The following is a 13,486-nucleotide window of genomic DNA, read 5'->3' as shown; positions in this document are numbered from 1 at the left end:
CACTGCTCCACCCCCCTCTGCCGATCTGGGGAGGGCTGCAGACTACCACATGCCTCTTCCATACATGTGGAGTCACCAGTTGCTTCTTTTCACCTGACAGTGAGGAGTTTCACCAGGGGGACATATAGCACGTGGGAGGCTCACGCTATTCCCCCCAATTCCCCCTCCCCCCTGAACAGGCGCCCCGACCGACCAGAGGAGGCACTAGCGCAGCGACGAGGGCACATACCCACATCCGGCTTCCCAACCGCAGACACAGCCACTTGTGTCTGTAGGGACACCCGACCAAGCCAATTTGAGCTAATCTAAGGAACACATGTTTGGAAAACCATTACAAACAAACACACAAACAAACAAACAATAAACAAATAACAAAGCTTTTTCCAAAGGTTAATACGTCAGTAACAATCTTCAGCAGGGGAAAAGCTGCAGGAGCAGTTTCACAGACATCTCATTACTTGATAGTGTCAGCTGGAATCACAAATGGGGCACATTTCTTTCCTCATCTCATTATGGGCCTCCTAAATGGTTGCCATACATCTCTAACTACTGGAACCATCATCTTATCGGCCTACCTTGTGACTAACCCCACTGGCACAGTTAATACATGTGCAGTGGTACCGGTTCCATATGGGTCTCTTTGGTGGCTACAGTTCATTGCTTGCTATAAACAAAGTTTAAAAACTATCTCCCCAACTGAACTGATTTCTCCTTGGCCACAGTCAGTATCTGTGGATGAACAGCAATCAATCCCACTAAACTGCACCTTTAAGTTTGAGGTACAGGGGATGTCCGGGTAGCGTAGCAATCTATTCCGTTGCCTACCAACACAGGGATCTCCGGTTCGAATCCCCATGTTACCTCTGGCTTGGTAGGGCATCCCTACAGACACAACTGGCCATGTTTGTGGTTGGGTGGGAAGTCAGTTGTGGGTATGTGTCCTGGTCGATGCACTAGCGCCTCCTCTGGTCAGTTGGGACGCCTATTTTGGGGGGAGGAGGAACTGGGGGGAATAGCGTGATCCTCCCACGCACTACGTCCCCCCGGTGAAACTTCTCACTGTCAGGTGAAAAGAAGCAGCTGGGGACTCTACATGTATCGGAGGACACGTGGTAGTCTGCAGCCCTCCTCAGATCAGCAGAGGGGGTGGAGCAGCGACCGGGATGGCTCGGAAGAGCGGGGTAATTGGCCAAGTGCAATTGGGGAGAAAAACGCAGAAAAATCCCCCCCCAAAAAAGAAAAAAAGTTCAAGGTACAGAATGAGCCTCCATGCTGAAATGGGTGTGTTTAAGTTGTTCAATGAATGTTTGCTATTTATCAAATTGGCATCAAGCAGTCATATTTCACATCACCAGATTGGTTAGGGTTATAATAAATCCCATTCCACTGCTTGCAGCAACACACTGCCGCTTACCCAGACCGGTCGCCTCCTCTTTACGTGTCTATGGACACGCTTCTGCAAGTCACTTATACGTGTTCATTGACAAGTATCTCACAGATGCCGCTAGGGGCGCCCTGTAGCCTACTAGGTCTGTCATGACCATGGTCATGACGCAATAGAATGTCAAAAATATTGAACAAAGATGGCGGAGTGATGCGAAGCGAAGCGAATGTTCTTAATATGTGAGTCGTAGCTAAATTTGCTATCTTCAAATTATTTTTTGACTCATATTAACGTTATATGCGAGTGGATACTATATTTAAATTGAATAAATGTAAGCTAAATAAACAAAGTGTCAATGCAATCTCAATAAATTAGTCCCCACAATTTTGCATGGCATTTTACCGAAAAACAATCGGAGTCTGGTAATGATGAGTTTGTAATCCGGTAAAATGGTGCACAAATCTAGCTATGGGGCAACAGCCAATTCTATAAAAAGGATGTCTAAATTAACATTTTACTTAAATATGTATTAGATGTAACATTACCTTGTGTGGTGGAGAAATTGTGGTTAATCCCGACCGATACAGCTCTGCCTAGACCTAGAAGACAGGATTGCATCCCCAGTGGCCAGAAGACGGGATTGCGGCCCCAGTGGCAACTAATACGTGTCCATATACACGTATTTCGCTCTCGCAAAAACGTGTCCTCTGACACGTACGTATTGTGATGTAGTGTTGCGCTTACCCCTCAGTTGGAGCCACTTAGACTCCATTTACAATTGTCCTGTAGGAAACCCAGCAAGGACCAGTCAACTGTGTAGAACAAACAATATCTGATACCCCAGGCCTTTACAACAGAGAAAAACAAGATTCTTGCTTTTTTCTGCTGTAGCAGGGTTTTAAGTTCTCTAATGCTCATAGACTACCTGATTCCTGCGTCTTTACTCCTTTAGGATGGTGGACACAGAGCTGCAGGTTGAAGAACTCAACCATCTCCTTCTTAAGTGCAGTGCTGGGCCTCATATCTGCCCAGACATAGAGTACAGAGGGCAGAAGCTCCTCTCCCAGACGACAAACTCTCCTTCGGCAGTTAATAGCCACAGATCCCAAGAAGATGTTAAGAGCTGAAACCAAGTGTTCCACCACAGCCAGCTGCTTCTCCTGCCTGTTTCAGTCAGAGTTCAATAGAGGAGAAAGAGAGGAAAAACGTAAGCATTCAGCAATGTAGCTGATGCTCCTGTCCTCATAGAATAGTTGAACAAGTCAAAGTCCTGGAATACAATGATTACTATAAGATAACCCAAGAAAGTAACAGATGAAATGCAGTAAACATTAAAAGAAAAAGGTGGATTTTTTTTTTTTTTGATTTACCCCCCTTTTTCTCCCCAATTGTACCTGTCCAATTACCCCACTCTTCCGAGCCGTCCCAGTCCCTGCTCCACCCCCTCTGCCAATCCGGGGAGGGCTGCAGACTACCACATGCCTCCTCCGATACATGTGGAGTCGCCAGCCACTTCTTTTTACCTGACAGTGAGGAGTTTCACCAGGGGGACGTAGCGCGTGGGAGGATCACGCTATTCCACCCCAGTTCCCCCTCCCCCCTGAACAGGCACCCCAATTGACCAGAGGAGGCGCTAGTGCAGCAACCAGGACACATGCACATCCGGCTGCCCACCCGCAGACGCGGCCAATTGTGTCTGTAGGGACCCCCAACCAAGATCAGAGGGAAAACTCAGGTTGGACAGACAAAGCAAGAGAGGCAAGATTGAGATGGCTTGGACATGTGTGGAGGAGAGATGCTGGGTATATAAAGCCCTGGGCATATAAAGCCCTTCACAAACTGGCTCCCCCATACCTCACCGACCTCCTCTCCCCCTACCAACCCTCTCGGTCCCTCAGATCCACCTCAGACTCCCTTCTCTCTACCCCCAGGTCCAACCTCCGCGGCTTTGGTGACGGAGCCTTCTCCAGGGCAGCTCCCAGGCTCTGGAACTCACTACCCCAAATCATTAGAGACTCAGAATCCCTCCCACTCTTCCAATCCCGTCTCAAGACACCTCTTCTCCATTGCCTTCTTGTGCCCCCCCCCCCGTCCTCTCATCCACCCTTAATCTGAGGCAGACTAAGGACCGAGAACTCGACCTGCTGCCCCCTCCTCTTGGAACTCCCTCCCCAAGCACATCAGACACTGCTGCGATCTGCCCACATTCAAGTCATTAATCAGGACTCACCTCTTCAGACTTGCTCTCATCTGTGATTTATGATGGGTTTTTTTCTTCCCCTTTTGTATCTGTTTAAATCGGAGAGTACTGCTGGCGTCATGTGTGGCTGTCGCAGCCCCCCTTCCCATCCACCCCTGTATGTCTGTGTTATGTTTATCTGTTGTCTTGTTTCACCCCGTTTATTGTAAAGTGACTTTGAGTGTTAGAAAAGCGATATATAAGTTTAATTTATTATTATTATTATATTGGGAAAAGGATGCTGAATATGGAGCTGCCAGGGAAGAGGAAAAGAGGAAGACCAAAGAGGAGGTTTATGGATGTGGTGAGGGAGGACATGCAGGTGGCTGGTGTGACAGAGGAAGATGCAGAGGACAGGAAGAAATGGAAATGGATGATCCACTGTGGCGACCCCTAACGGGAGCAGCCGAAAGTAGTAGTAGTAGTAGTAGATTGGAGCAGTTATTACCTGACATTTAGCAGTGCTTTAGAGAAGAAGTTGAAGAGCATGTGGTGAAGGCCATCAGTTTGTATGCAGCAGCCCCGCACCAATGTGTGGATGACTCTGCTCACCAAAACACGGTTGATGGACTTGACAGAAGTGTTGAACAAGTCACAATACAACTCCAAAAGACCTAAGAGGGAAAAAAATGACACATTTAGGAGATTCAGTAAATGACAGTATGTAATTTGAAATATGAATAGCACCGATACTAAATTGTTGATGAAATGTGTTGGCAAGTAAACACACTTTATTTTAATGTGACTGTTGATGTGAAAAGTTGCAATTCAGCATATTGAGATGCGCTAACAAAATGTATCATTTTGTATTTCTTTTTATCACATTAAAACCCCTCCAAAAATAATTTTCTTCATGTAATATCGAAAAAACTTTGGGCCTCAAAATACTGTTCCCTGCAGTTAAAAAAAGAAAATTGTAAAACTTGCATGTAAGCCACTGCAACCAACCTTTGTAACTACCTGTAGCCTGATGCATGCTTTCCCTACACACTAAAGTTAAGCTAGCTGATACCATTCTGCTTGAGAAGCTTTCAACCGTGGGCTTTGGAGACCAAGATTCGAAGTTGGACTTGTCCAAGTCTGTCTTCATGAAATCCTTTGAAAGATGCGAAGTGGTGGTACAGGGACAAAGTTCAGCTCAGTTACAGCTATCTGACACCAAACACATGTGGCAGGGATTACAGACTACAAAGGCAGACCTACCACCACTGTGCTGCCAGATCCCAAATGAACGGTGGCCTTTATTTTGACATGAAAGGAAGTTGAGTTTGGCACTTGTTGTGCATAGGCCACGAAGAAGGAAAAAAAATTCACCAAGCAGAAGCAAGATACAAGGAGCTCACAACAGGAGAGATGGAGAATGTGGTGTGAGCTGCAGATATGTGCGAATTGAGAGCAAATTAGTTGCAATTAAACCAAAAATGGAGCGGGGGAGAGCTTCATCTTGCTGGCCGTCTACAGGGATGCCACTGGCGGGCTAATTAATCCTTTGTTGTCGTTAGAATGTATTGCTGTGAGAATTAATTTACTAGTTAGCACTCTGGTATTAGGCTAATGTTAAAATGGTTAGCTAATTATTCAGATCGCCTTGCTCTGTAGTTTATCTCATGTGTAATTAAATTCTGTGCAATTAAGTATATGTGTATGGTTATATATCAATTTAATTTGGTAAAAGACATAGACTATGAGTGAGATTCGTTTGGTTCATACCCTTAAAAGAATTATTAAGTAAAACTCAAGTCAAGAATAAAACAAGCTTTATTTTCTGTACTTGTGGAATGGAATTAGCAGTAATGGCAGCTTTGTTTTTTCCCCTCTCTCTTGGTATTGTAAAGGTTTTCAACCTAACAACGCAATCATCAAAAAGATTGACAGTTGAAATAATTCAATAAAACAAGACTAAAGCAGATTGCTGTTTGAGTTGTGCCATACATTCTCTGTGGTTGGCTAAGGCTTTTTCAAGTTTGGACAGGAGCTGAAGCAAATTCCCCTAAATAACTTGACAACCACAGTAAGTGCTGATGCTTCTCTGGCAGAGGAATTGGGGAACTCTTTCTTTGCACGCACGCTTGGAGGCCAATGGCACTATCATTAGCTTGCAGGCTAATACAGTAGAGGAATTGTGTTCCATCGCCAGAGATGAGCGTACACTCACCACCTCAGAACATGATGTGAGGGGGGCTCTGAGGCGGGTGAACGTCAGGAACGGTGCCAGGTCCAGACGGCATCGCCCGACGAGTACTTAAGACCTGTGCTGACCTGCTAGCCCCAGTATTCACCACAATATTCAATCTCTCCCTGGCCCAGTCAGTAGCCCACGTTTCAAGAGGTCCACTAATGTTCCTGTACCTAAGAAACCAAACCAACAGACCTCAATGATTACCGTCCTGTAGCTTCCACTTCTGTGGTCATCAAGTGTTATGAGAGGATTATAAAGGACAACATTTGCTCCTCTCTCCAAAGTGCTTTGGACCCTGAACAGTTGCTTACTGCCCCAACCAATCCGCTGAGGATGCCATCTTCCATGTACTGCACACCACCCTATACCACCTTGACAATGGGTAGGGGGGTAACTACTATATGAGAATGCTGTTCATTGACTACAGTTCAGCCTTCAGTACCATACTGCCATCTAGATTGGTCACCAAGCTCAGGGAACTTGGCCTGAACACCTCCCTGTGCAACTAAGTCCTTGACTTTCTCACCGGCAGACCTCAGGTGCTTAGGGTGGGTAGCTACACCTCCACCTCTCTTGCACTCTACACAGGAGCCCCGCAAGGTTGTGTTCCGACTCCCCTGCTGTACTCACATGACTGCGTGGCCACAAGCAGCTCCGACACCATCATTAAGTTTGCTGACGACACAGTAGTGATAGGCCTGATCTCCAGCAACAATGAGATGACCTATCTGGAAGAGGTAGATGATCTGTCACTGTGACCTCAGGCCAACAGCCTATCCCTGAACATCAGCAAACCAAAAGCGCTTGTTGTGGACTTCAGGAAGACATAGAGGGGAACCTACACCGCTATCTCAATCAATAGGGTCCCAGTAGAGAGGGTGAGCAGCTTCAGGTACATCGGCGTTCACATCACTGAGGCTCTAACATGGACACTATACATGGACACTCTGGTGAAAAAGACGAAGCAGCATCTTTATCACCCCGTTGAAGAAGTTCAATGTCTCCCCAGGGATCCAGAAAACATTTTATTCTGGTGGCACTGAGAGCATCCTGGCAGGGTGCATCACCACCTGGCTTGGGAACTGCACTTCTCAAGCAAAAGGCCTGGCAGAGAGTGGTACTGTGGGGCGAGTATACCACTAGGACCACACTGACTCCACTACAGGACTTATACACCAGGCGGTGCAAGACCAAAGGCTAGAAGGATCACTATGGATCACCATCATCCCAAAAATGGACTGCTTCAGCCGCTGCAGTCGGGCAGAGGCCTCTGCAACCACAAGGCCAACACAGAGAGACTCAGAAGGGCACATAACACCAAATAACAATATTACAAGCTTCTACTGTGTAAACTAAGTATACATTACTAAAAAAATGTCACTACTGTCACTTTACCTCTGACTTTTCCCTTCATACAGACTTTTGCACATTTGTACATTATTTGCACATTTGTACATACAGTGGATATAAAAAGTCTACACACCCGTTATAATGGCAGGTTTTTCTGATATAAAAAACTAAAACCAAGATAAATCATGTCACAACTTCTCCCACCTTCACTGTGAAATTACAACCTATAAAATTCCAAGTGAAAAAAACAAACCGAAACCTTTTAGGGGAAAAAAAAACACAAACGTACAGTCTTCATGCATGCTCAAAAATCCAGGTAAGAACATTACAGAAAGTTGAATCAGTTCATCTAGACCAGGTCCAGATGAACTGATTTAACTTTCTGTGGTACAATAACCTGGTTGCATAAGTGTGTACACCCCTAAACTAATACTGTTGAAGCACCTTTTGATTTTATAACAACACTCTGTCTTTTTGGGTAAAAGTCTATCAGGTCTACACATCTTGACTTGGCAATATTTTCCAACTCTTCCGTGCAAAAATGTTCTAGATCTGCCAAATTGCTAGGGCATCTCCTGTACACACCCCTCTCCAGGTCACCCCACAGATTTTAGTTGGATTCGGGATGGGCTCTGGCTGGGCCATTTCAAAACACTGATCTTCTCATGAAGCCATTCATTTGTTGATTTAGATGTATGCTTTGGGCCGTTGTCATGCTGAAAGGTAAAATTCCTCTTCATCTTTCTAGAAGATACCTGGAGGTTTTGTGCCAAAATGACTGGTATTTGGAACTATTCATTATTCCCTTTACCTTGACTAAAGCCCTAGTTCCAGATCAAGAAAAGCAGCTCAAAAGCATGATGCTGCCACCACCATACTTCACCGTAGGTATGGTGTTTTGTTTTTGTTTTTTGGATTTTATTCGCCCTTTTTCTCCCCCAATTGTATCCGGCCAATTACCCCACTCTTCTGAGCCATCCCAGTTGCCGCTCCACCCCCTCTGTTGATCCGGGGAGGGCTGCAGACCACCACATGCCTCCTCTGATACATGTGGAGTCGCCAGCCGCTTCTTTTCACCTGACAGTGAGGGGTTTCACCAGGAGGACGTAGTGTATGGGAGGATCACACTATTCCCCCCAGTTCCCCCTCCCCCTCCCCCCTGAACAGGCACCTCGGCCGACCAGGACACATACCCACATCCGGCCTCCCACCCGCAGACAAGCCAATTGTGTCCGTAGGAACGCCCAACCAAGCCGGAGGTAACATGGGGATTTGATCTGGCGATCTCCATGTTGGTAGGCAACGGAATAGACCGCTACACTACCCAGACGCCCCAGGTATGGTGTTCTTTTGGTGATGTGTTGTGTTGGTTTTTTTTTTGCACCAAACATATATCTTTTGGAATTATGGCCAAAACAAAGTTCAACCTTGGATCTAAATCAGACCATGACATTTTTCCACATGGTTTGAGGAGACTGGATGTATCTTTTTTTTTTCTTCAAAAATTAGCCAGGCTTGGATGTTTTTTTTTTTTTTTTTTTTCTGTGAAACGGCTTCCATCTTGCCACCACCAGACATATACGTATGAAGAATACCAGGGATTGTTCTCAGATGTAAAGAGCAACCAGTAATTGCCAAAATTTCCTGCAACTCCTTTAATATTTCCGTAGGCCTCTTGGCAGCCTCCCTGACCAATGTTCTCCTTGTCTTCTCATCAATTTTTTTTGATGGGGGGGGGGGAATCCTGTTCTTGGTAATATCACTGTTGTGCCATATTTTGTCCACTTGTTGATGATTGTCTAATGCCGTGGAAATTATTTTTTTTACCCCTCTCCTGATCCATACCTTTCAACAATGAGACCCCCGTTCATGCTTTGTAAGCTCTTTGTGTACTATGGCTTTTGCAGTTGGATGCAACAAAGAAAATGTCAGGAAAATCCTACAGGAACAGCTAAACATTATTTATCTAATATTTAACATGAGTTCGAATGTGACTGGTTAATTCTGAACACAACGACATCCCCAATTAGGAAAGGGTTTGCACCCTTATGCAACCAGGTTATAGAACATTTTGTATTTTTCTTTTTCTTTCCCCTAAAATGCTTGATTGTTTTCCACTTTATTTTCATAGACTGCAATTTCACATTAAGGGTGGAAAAAGTTCTGACATGATTTTTCTTGGTTTCATTTTTTTTTACATCACAAAAACCTGCCATTTTAACAGGGGTGGGTACACGTTTTACACTGACTGTAGATATTTATCAGGGTATACCTTCTTCGTACTCCCCGGATTTGTTACTGTTTAACTTTTTTTTGTGTGGATTTTTTCCCCCTTTTTCTCTCCAATTCTACTTGGCCAATTACCCCACTCTTCCGAGCCGTCTCAGTCACTGCTCCACCCCCTCTGCCGATCCAGGGAGGGGCTGCAGACTACCACGTCTCCTCTGACACATGTGGAGTTACCAGCCGCTTCTTTTCACCTGACAGTGAGGAGTTTCACCAGGGTGATGTAGCACGTGGGAGGATCATACTATTCCCCCCAGTTCCCCCTCCCCCCAAAACAGGCGCCCCGACCGACCAGAGGAGGCGCCAGTGCAGCGACCGGGACACACACCTACATCCGGCTTCCCACCCACAGACACGGTCAATTGTGTCTGTAGGGATGCCCGACCAAGCCAGAGGTAACACGGGGATTCGAACCGGTGATCCCCGTGTTGGTAGGCAATGGAAAAGACTGTTATGCTATCTGGACGCCCTACTTTTTAAATTTATTCCCATTCACTTGTTTTTCTACTTCTTCTTGTTGCACAGTTCGGAGTAAAAAAAAAATTTTCAAAAAAATTCACTGCTCACTGTACTTGTATGTGATAAATAAACCTTTGAAATCCTGAATCTTGAAATGCTACCCTGTCTACAAGACATGCTATCCTACAATTCCAGGACTTAGTCATTGTCATTTTTGAGTTGAGGTTCTTTTAATTTGTTATAAACTTAGGTTTACTCATGAAATCGTTATTAATTGTTGTCTGTTTCAATTTTTAGGTTACGCAACACAATAAAAGGAGTAATGTTGAATGACAGTGAGAAAAATGGGAATGACTTGAGAGACAAAGTGAGAAATGCAACTGGAAATGTGCGAATACCTTTTCTATGCACTGGTATAGAAAATGCTGGAGTTGACTTGGAAAATTTGGGTTTTTAAAAGCACTAACTGAATAATCATGGAATGGTAATGGCAACTGCAAATATATGCAAAGTAATTAGACAGAAATGGATAACGTTAAGGACTTAAGATGTGTTGAAATGTCCAGTCCAATGAAACTTGAAAGACCTGCCTATCTGTCATCCATCCATCCATTATCCAAATGCTTATCCTGCTCTCAGGGTCGCGGGGATGCTGGAGCCTATTTCAGCAGTCATTGGGCGGCAGGCGGGGAGACACCCTGGACAGGCCGCCAGGCCATCACAGGGCCAACACACACACACACACACACACACACACACACACACACACACACACATTCATACCTAGGGACAATTTAGTACGGCCAATTCACCTGACCTATATGTCTTTGGACTGTGGGAGAAAGCCGGAGCCCCCGGAGGAAACCCACGCAGACACAGGGAGAACATGCAAACTCCACACAGACGACGACCCGGGAAAGACCCACCAAGGTTTGACTACCCCGGGGCTCGAACCCAGGACGTTTTTCTTGTGAGGTGACCACGCTAGTCACTGCGCCACCGTGCCAACGCCTATCTGTCATCTCATGCAAAACTAGAAATTGCGTTAAAAAAAAAAGAGAGAAAAATCTGGTAAAATTTTGAAAAACAGAGTCCACGCTAATTCGAATAAAATGTCATTCCCAAGACCCTTCAGTTTTGAGGTGTTATATTGTATACTGTTTAAAGCCAAGAAAAATATAAAGGGAAAATACAATTTTTAATTAATTTCTGACACTGCACACAAAAAAAGCTTACTTTAAAATGTCCCAGTCAGGTTTACTATGAGGAAAACTGACCCAAAATATTGTTTATCACATATTTAGATAAATAGACTACTAACTGTGCCACTGCTGTGGAGTGATGTCACACCAGTACTTGCGAACAGAGAGGATGTCTCTAATAAGGAGGCTACTATAGTCTTCTCCATAGGCCAAACAACTGTGCAAGTTCTGCAGCACCTCCATCACATGTCTCAGCAGCTCACTACACTTCAGATGAGGTCCCCCTAAAGAGAGCGAGAGAGGGGGAGAAAGATGCTACTATAATAACAGTACCTATGATACATTTGGGAAACAATATTTCTTTAAAAGAAATACTTTGGTTAGATTACCACTCCTAAGATTTGGCCAGGACAAGTTATGAAAAACAGAACAAATTAATCATCTCAGGTAAATTTGCTATTCTAATATTTGCTAATAAGTTATGCAGTACTGCTCAATAGGACTGAGTTTATGATAAGCTGTCCTTTATAGCCCTTACTTTTGTTAGCACAGCGGACGAAGAACTTGATCAAGCTGCACATTCCAGCCATCTTTTTTTGCCGTGAGGCTAATGCAGTTACTGTGGTGCTGGATTTACTTGATTGCATGTGTTCCGTCTCCTTCTGGACATAGCGCTGCAGAAACCTGATACAAGACAATGCAAAACAGCATAGTTGTTTGTTTGACAACTACTTCTTCTGGAAAACATTTCAAATGACAATAGACAGTCAGATTAAAATGACCTATCTATTGAAAAAAGCCATTATTTGCTTTAGTATAAAGCTATAATTTAAAGTTGATGTAAAAGATGAAGATTCTCATGGTAAACTAGGAAAATAGTCAAAAAACCTAGCATGCCATCTTGTCCTAACTGCAAATTTCACCTTAGATTACGGGGCAAAATAATGAGCCCAGGGGTAAAGGGTTTCAATAATATCAGTCAGTAACTGTTTGTGTATGGTGGATCAAATAGGACCAATTAACTAGAAACAAATACAATTCTTATCCAAGGAAGCCAGATCCCAAGAGTAACTGCAAGGTATTCTGTACAGTTACAGTGACTTTTACTATAACTAACTATGAATTCTTTTTTTTTCTGTGATCCTGTACACTGGCTCTTTATCTCTTTTATTTTGAATATGTGCAAAAATGCACAAGATGCAGTGTCAGTTTACCTGAAAACAGTATCCCAGGTAAGTTGCTTAGAGCCTTTAGCAGCTCTAACTCCCGAAACACGATCCAACTCCTGCACAGTTTCTGGAGTAAGGAGATGTCTGAAGCGTTCAGCTTCTTTCTGAAGACGAGAAGAAGATTTTACAAGTGCCTGAGTAGGGTTGACAGCAAACTGGGTGTATAACATATCTGCCCGTGCCAATGTTGGATGCATAAGCGAAATGCTAATTTATTATTTTCTGGGGATCAAAACACAACAAACTGTTCCCAAAGGTTCTCAAGTGTATGTAATTACCCTCCTCTCTGTGGCTTTGTCATTCTCCAATCCCCTGCAGCAGACCAGAAGATCGTGAAGAGCCAGGCTCATTGTTCTTCAGTACGTGGTTGCACAGCTCCCATCAATAAAGCGTAAATACTTCAGCTCTATGATCTACCAACAAATGAAAGAGATATATATTAAGGGGTCGATTCACTTCTATCTACATTAGCTCAGCAGTCTAGTGGAGACTTCCGTTTCCTTTTTCATTTTATTCCGTGCAGTTTTTTCCCCCCACGTGCATTCGCCAACACACAACTTTACTGTTAACTAGCTTCAGAACTGCAAAGTTACTGAAAATGGCTCAGTTCATAAGCAAACTACCTCTTAACGTAACGACAGCGATGTTAAATCAGCACCCAAGCAGTACAATTCCAACGTGCATTCAAAGAAAAAATAAAGATTATGAAAACAACAATATTAATGCTACATTTCAAAAAATGTAAACAGAAAGCGTACTTTCGTTTTTAAATCAGAGGCGTAGAGAATGATGTAGAAGGAGGAAGAGGGATGTCCAATACCGTCTGGTGGCAAGCGACAGGATGCTTACGTCACTTCCTGTCTAGATGAGCGACACCAGCAAATACGCGGCTAATTCGCGACACATCATGGCCACGCCCCCTTTGGGGGTAGAAACCCTAAAGATGTTAATGTAATTGGACGTGTTTAGCTGTGAGTTTTAACAAGTTTGCATGCATTCATTTTATGTTAAACAAACCTTTATTTTATAGATATCGCTTGCAATTATTTTGCTACCTGGACTGAACCCTGAGCGTTCGCGATACCTTAGAGAATTAAGGTTGATCGGTCGCTCGTCATGCCCCTTCAGCCTCTCTCCGCACATTGACACATTGTGCGG

The 13,486-nt window shown here is 44.2% G+C and overlaps 1 protein-coding gene across 1 annotated transcript in view; it reads right to left on the bottom strand.

Annotated features, from left to right (window-relative positions):
* The window catches only part of atm (ATM serine/threonine kinase), a 137,230-nt gene extending 124,087 nt beyond the window's left edge, over positions 1 to 13,143 (bottom strand). The window contains exons 1-7 of the mRNA XM_056283044.1: positions 13,087 to 13,143; positions 12,607 to 12,741; positions 12,314 to 12,432; positions 11,638 to 11,783; positions 11,219 to 11,383; positions 4,072 to 4,237; positions 2,310 to 2,548 (exon numbers count right to left, since the gene is read on the bottom strand). Of these exons, the coding sequence (XP_056139019.1) occupies positions 2,310 to 2,548; positions 4,072 to 4,237; positions 11,219 to 11,383; positions 11,638 to 11,783; positions 12,314 to 12,432; positions 12,607 to 12,678 (907 nt within the window). The 5' untranslated portion in view covers positions 12,679 to 12,741; positions 13,087 to 13,143. The remainder of the gene's footprint in view (positions 1 to 2,309; positions 2,549 to 4,071; positions 4,238 to 11,218; positions 11,384 to 11,637; positions 11,784 to 12,313; positions 12,433 to 12,606; positions 12,742 to 13,086) is intronic.
* Positions 13,144 to 13,486: the final 343 nt, after the last annotated feature.

The sequence above is a fragment of the Lampris incognitus genome, chromosome 7 (genome assembly GCF_029633865.1).
Source record: "Lampris incognitus isolate fLamInc1 chromosome 7, fLamInc1.hap2, whole genome shotgun sequence".
Classification (NCBI taxonomy): Eukaryota; Metazoa; Chordata; class Actinopteri; order Lampriformes; family Lampridae; genus Lampris; species Lampris incognitus.
Note: the sequence above shows the minus strand (reverse complement) of the source record. Positions and strands in the feature narration are given on the sequence as shown.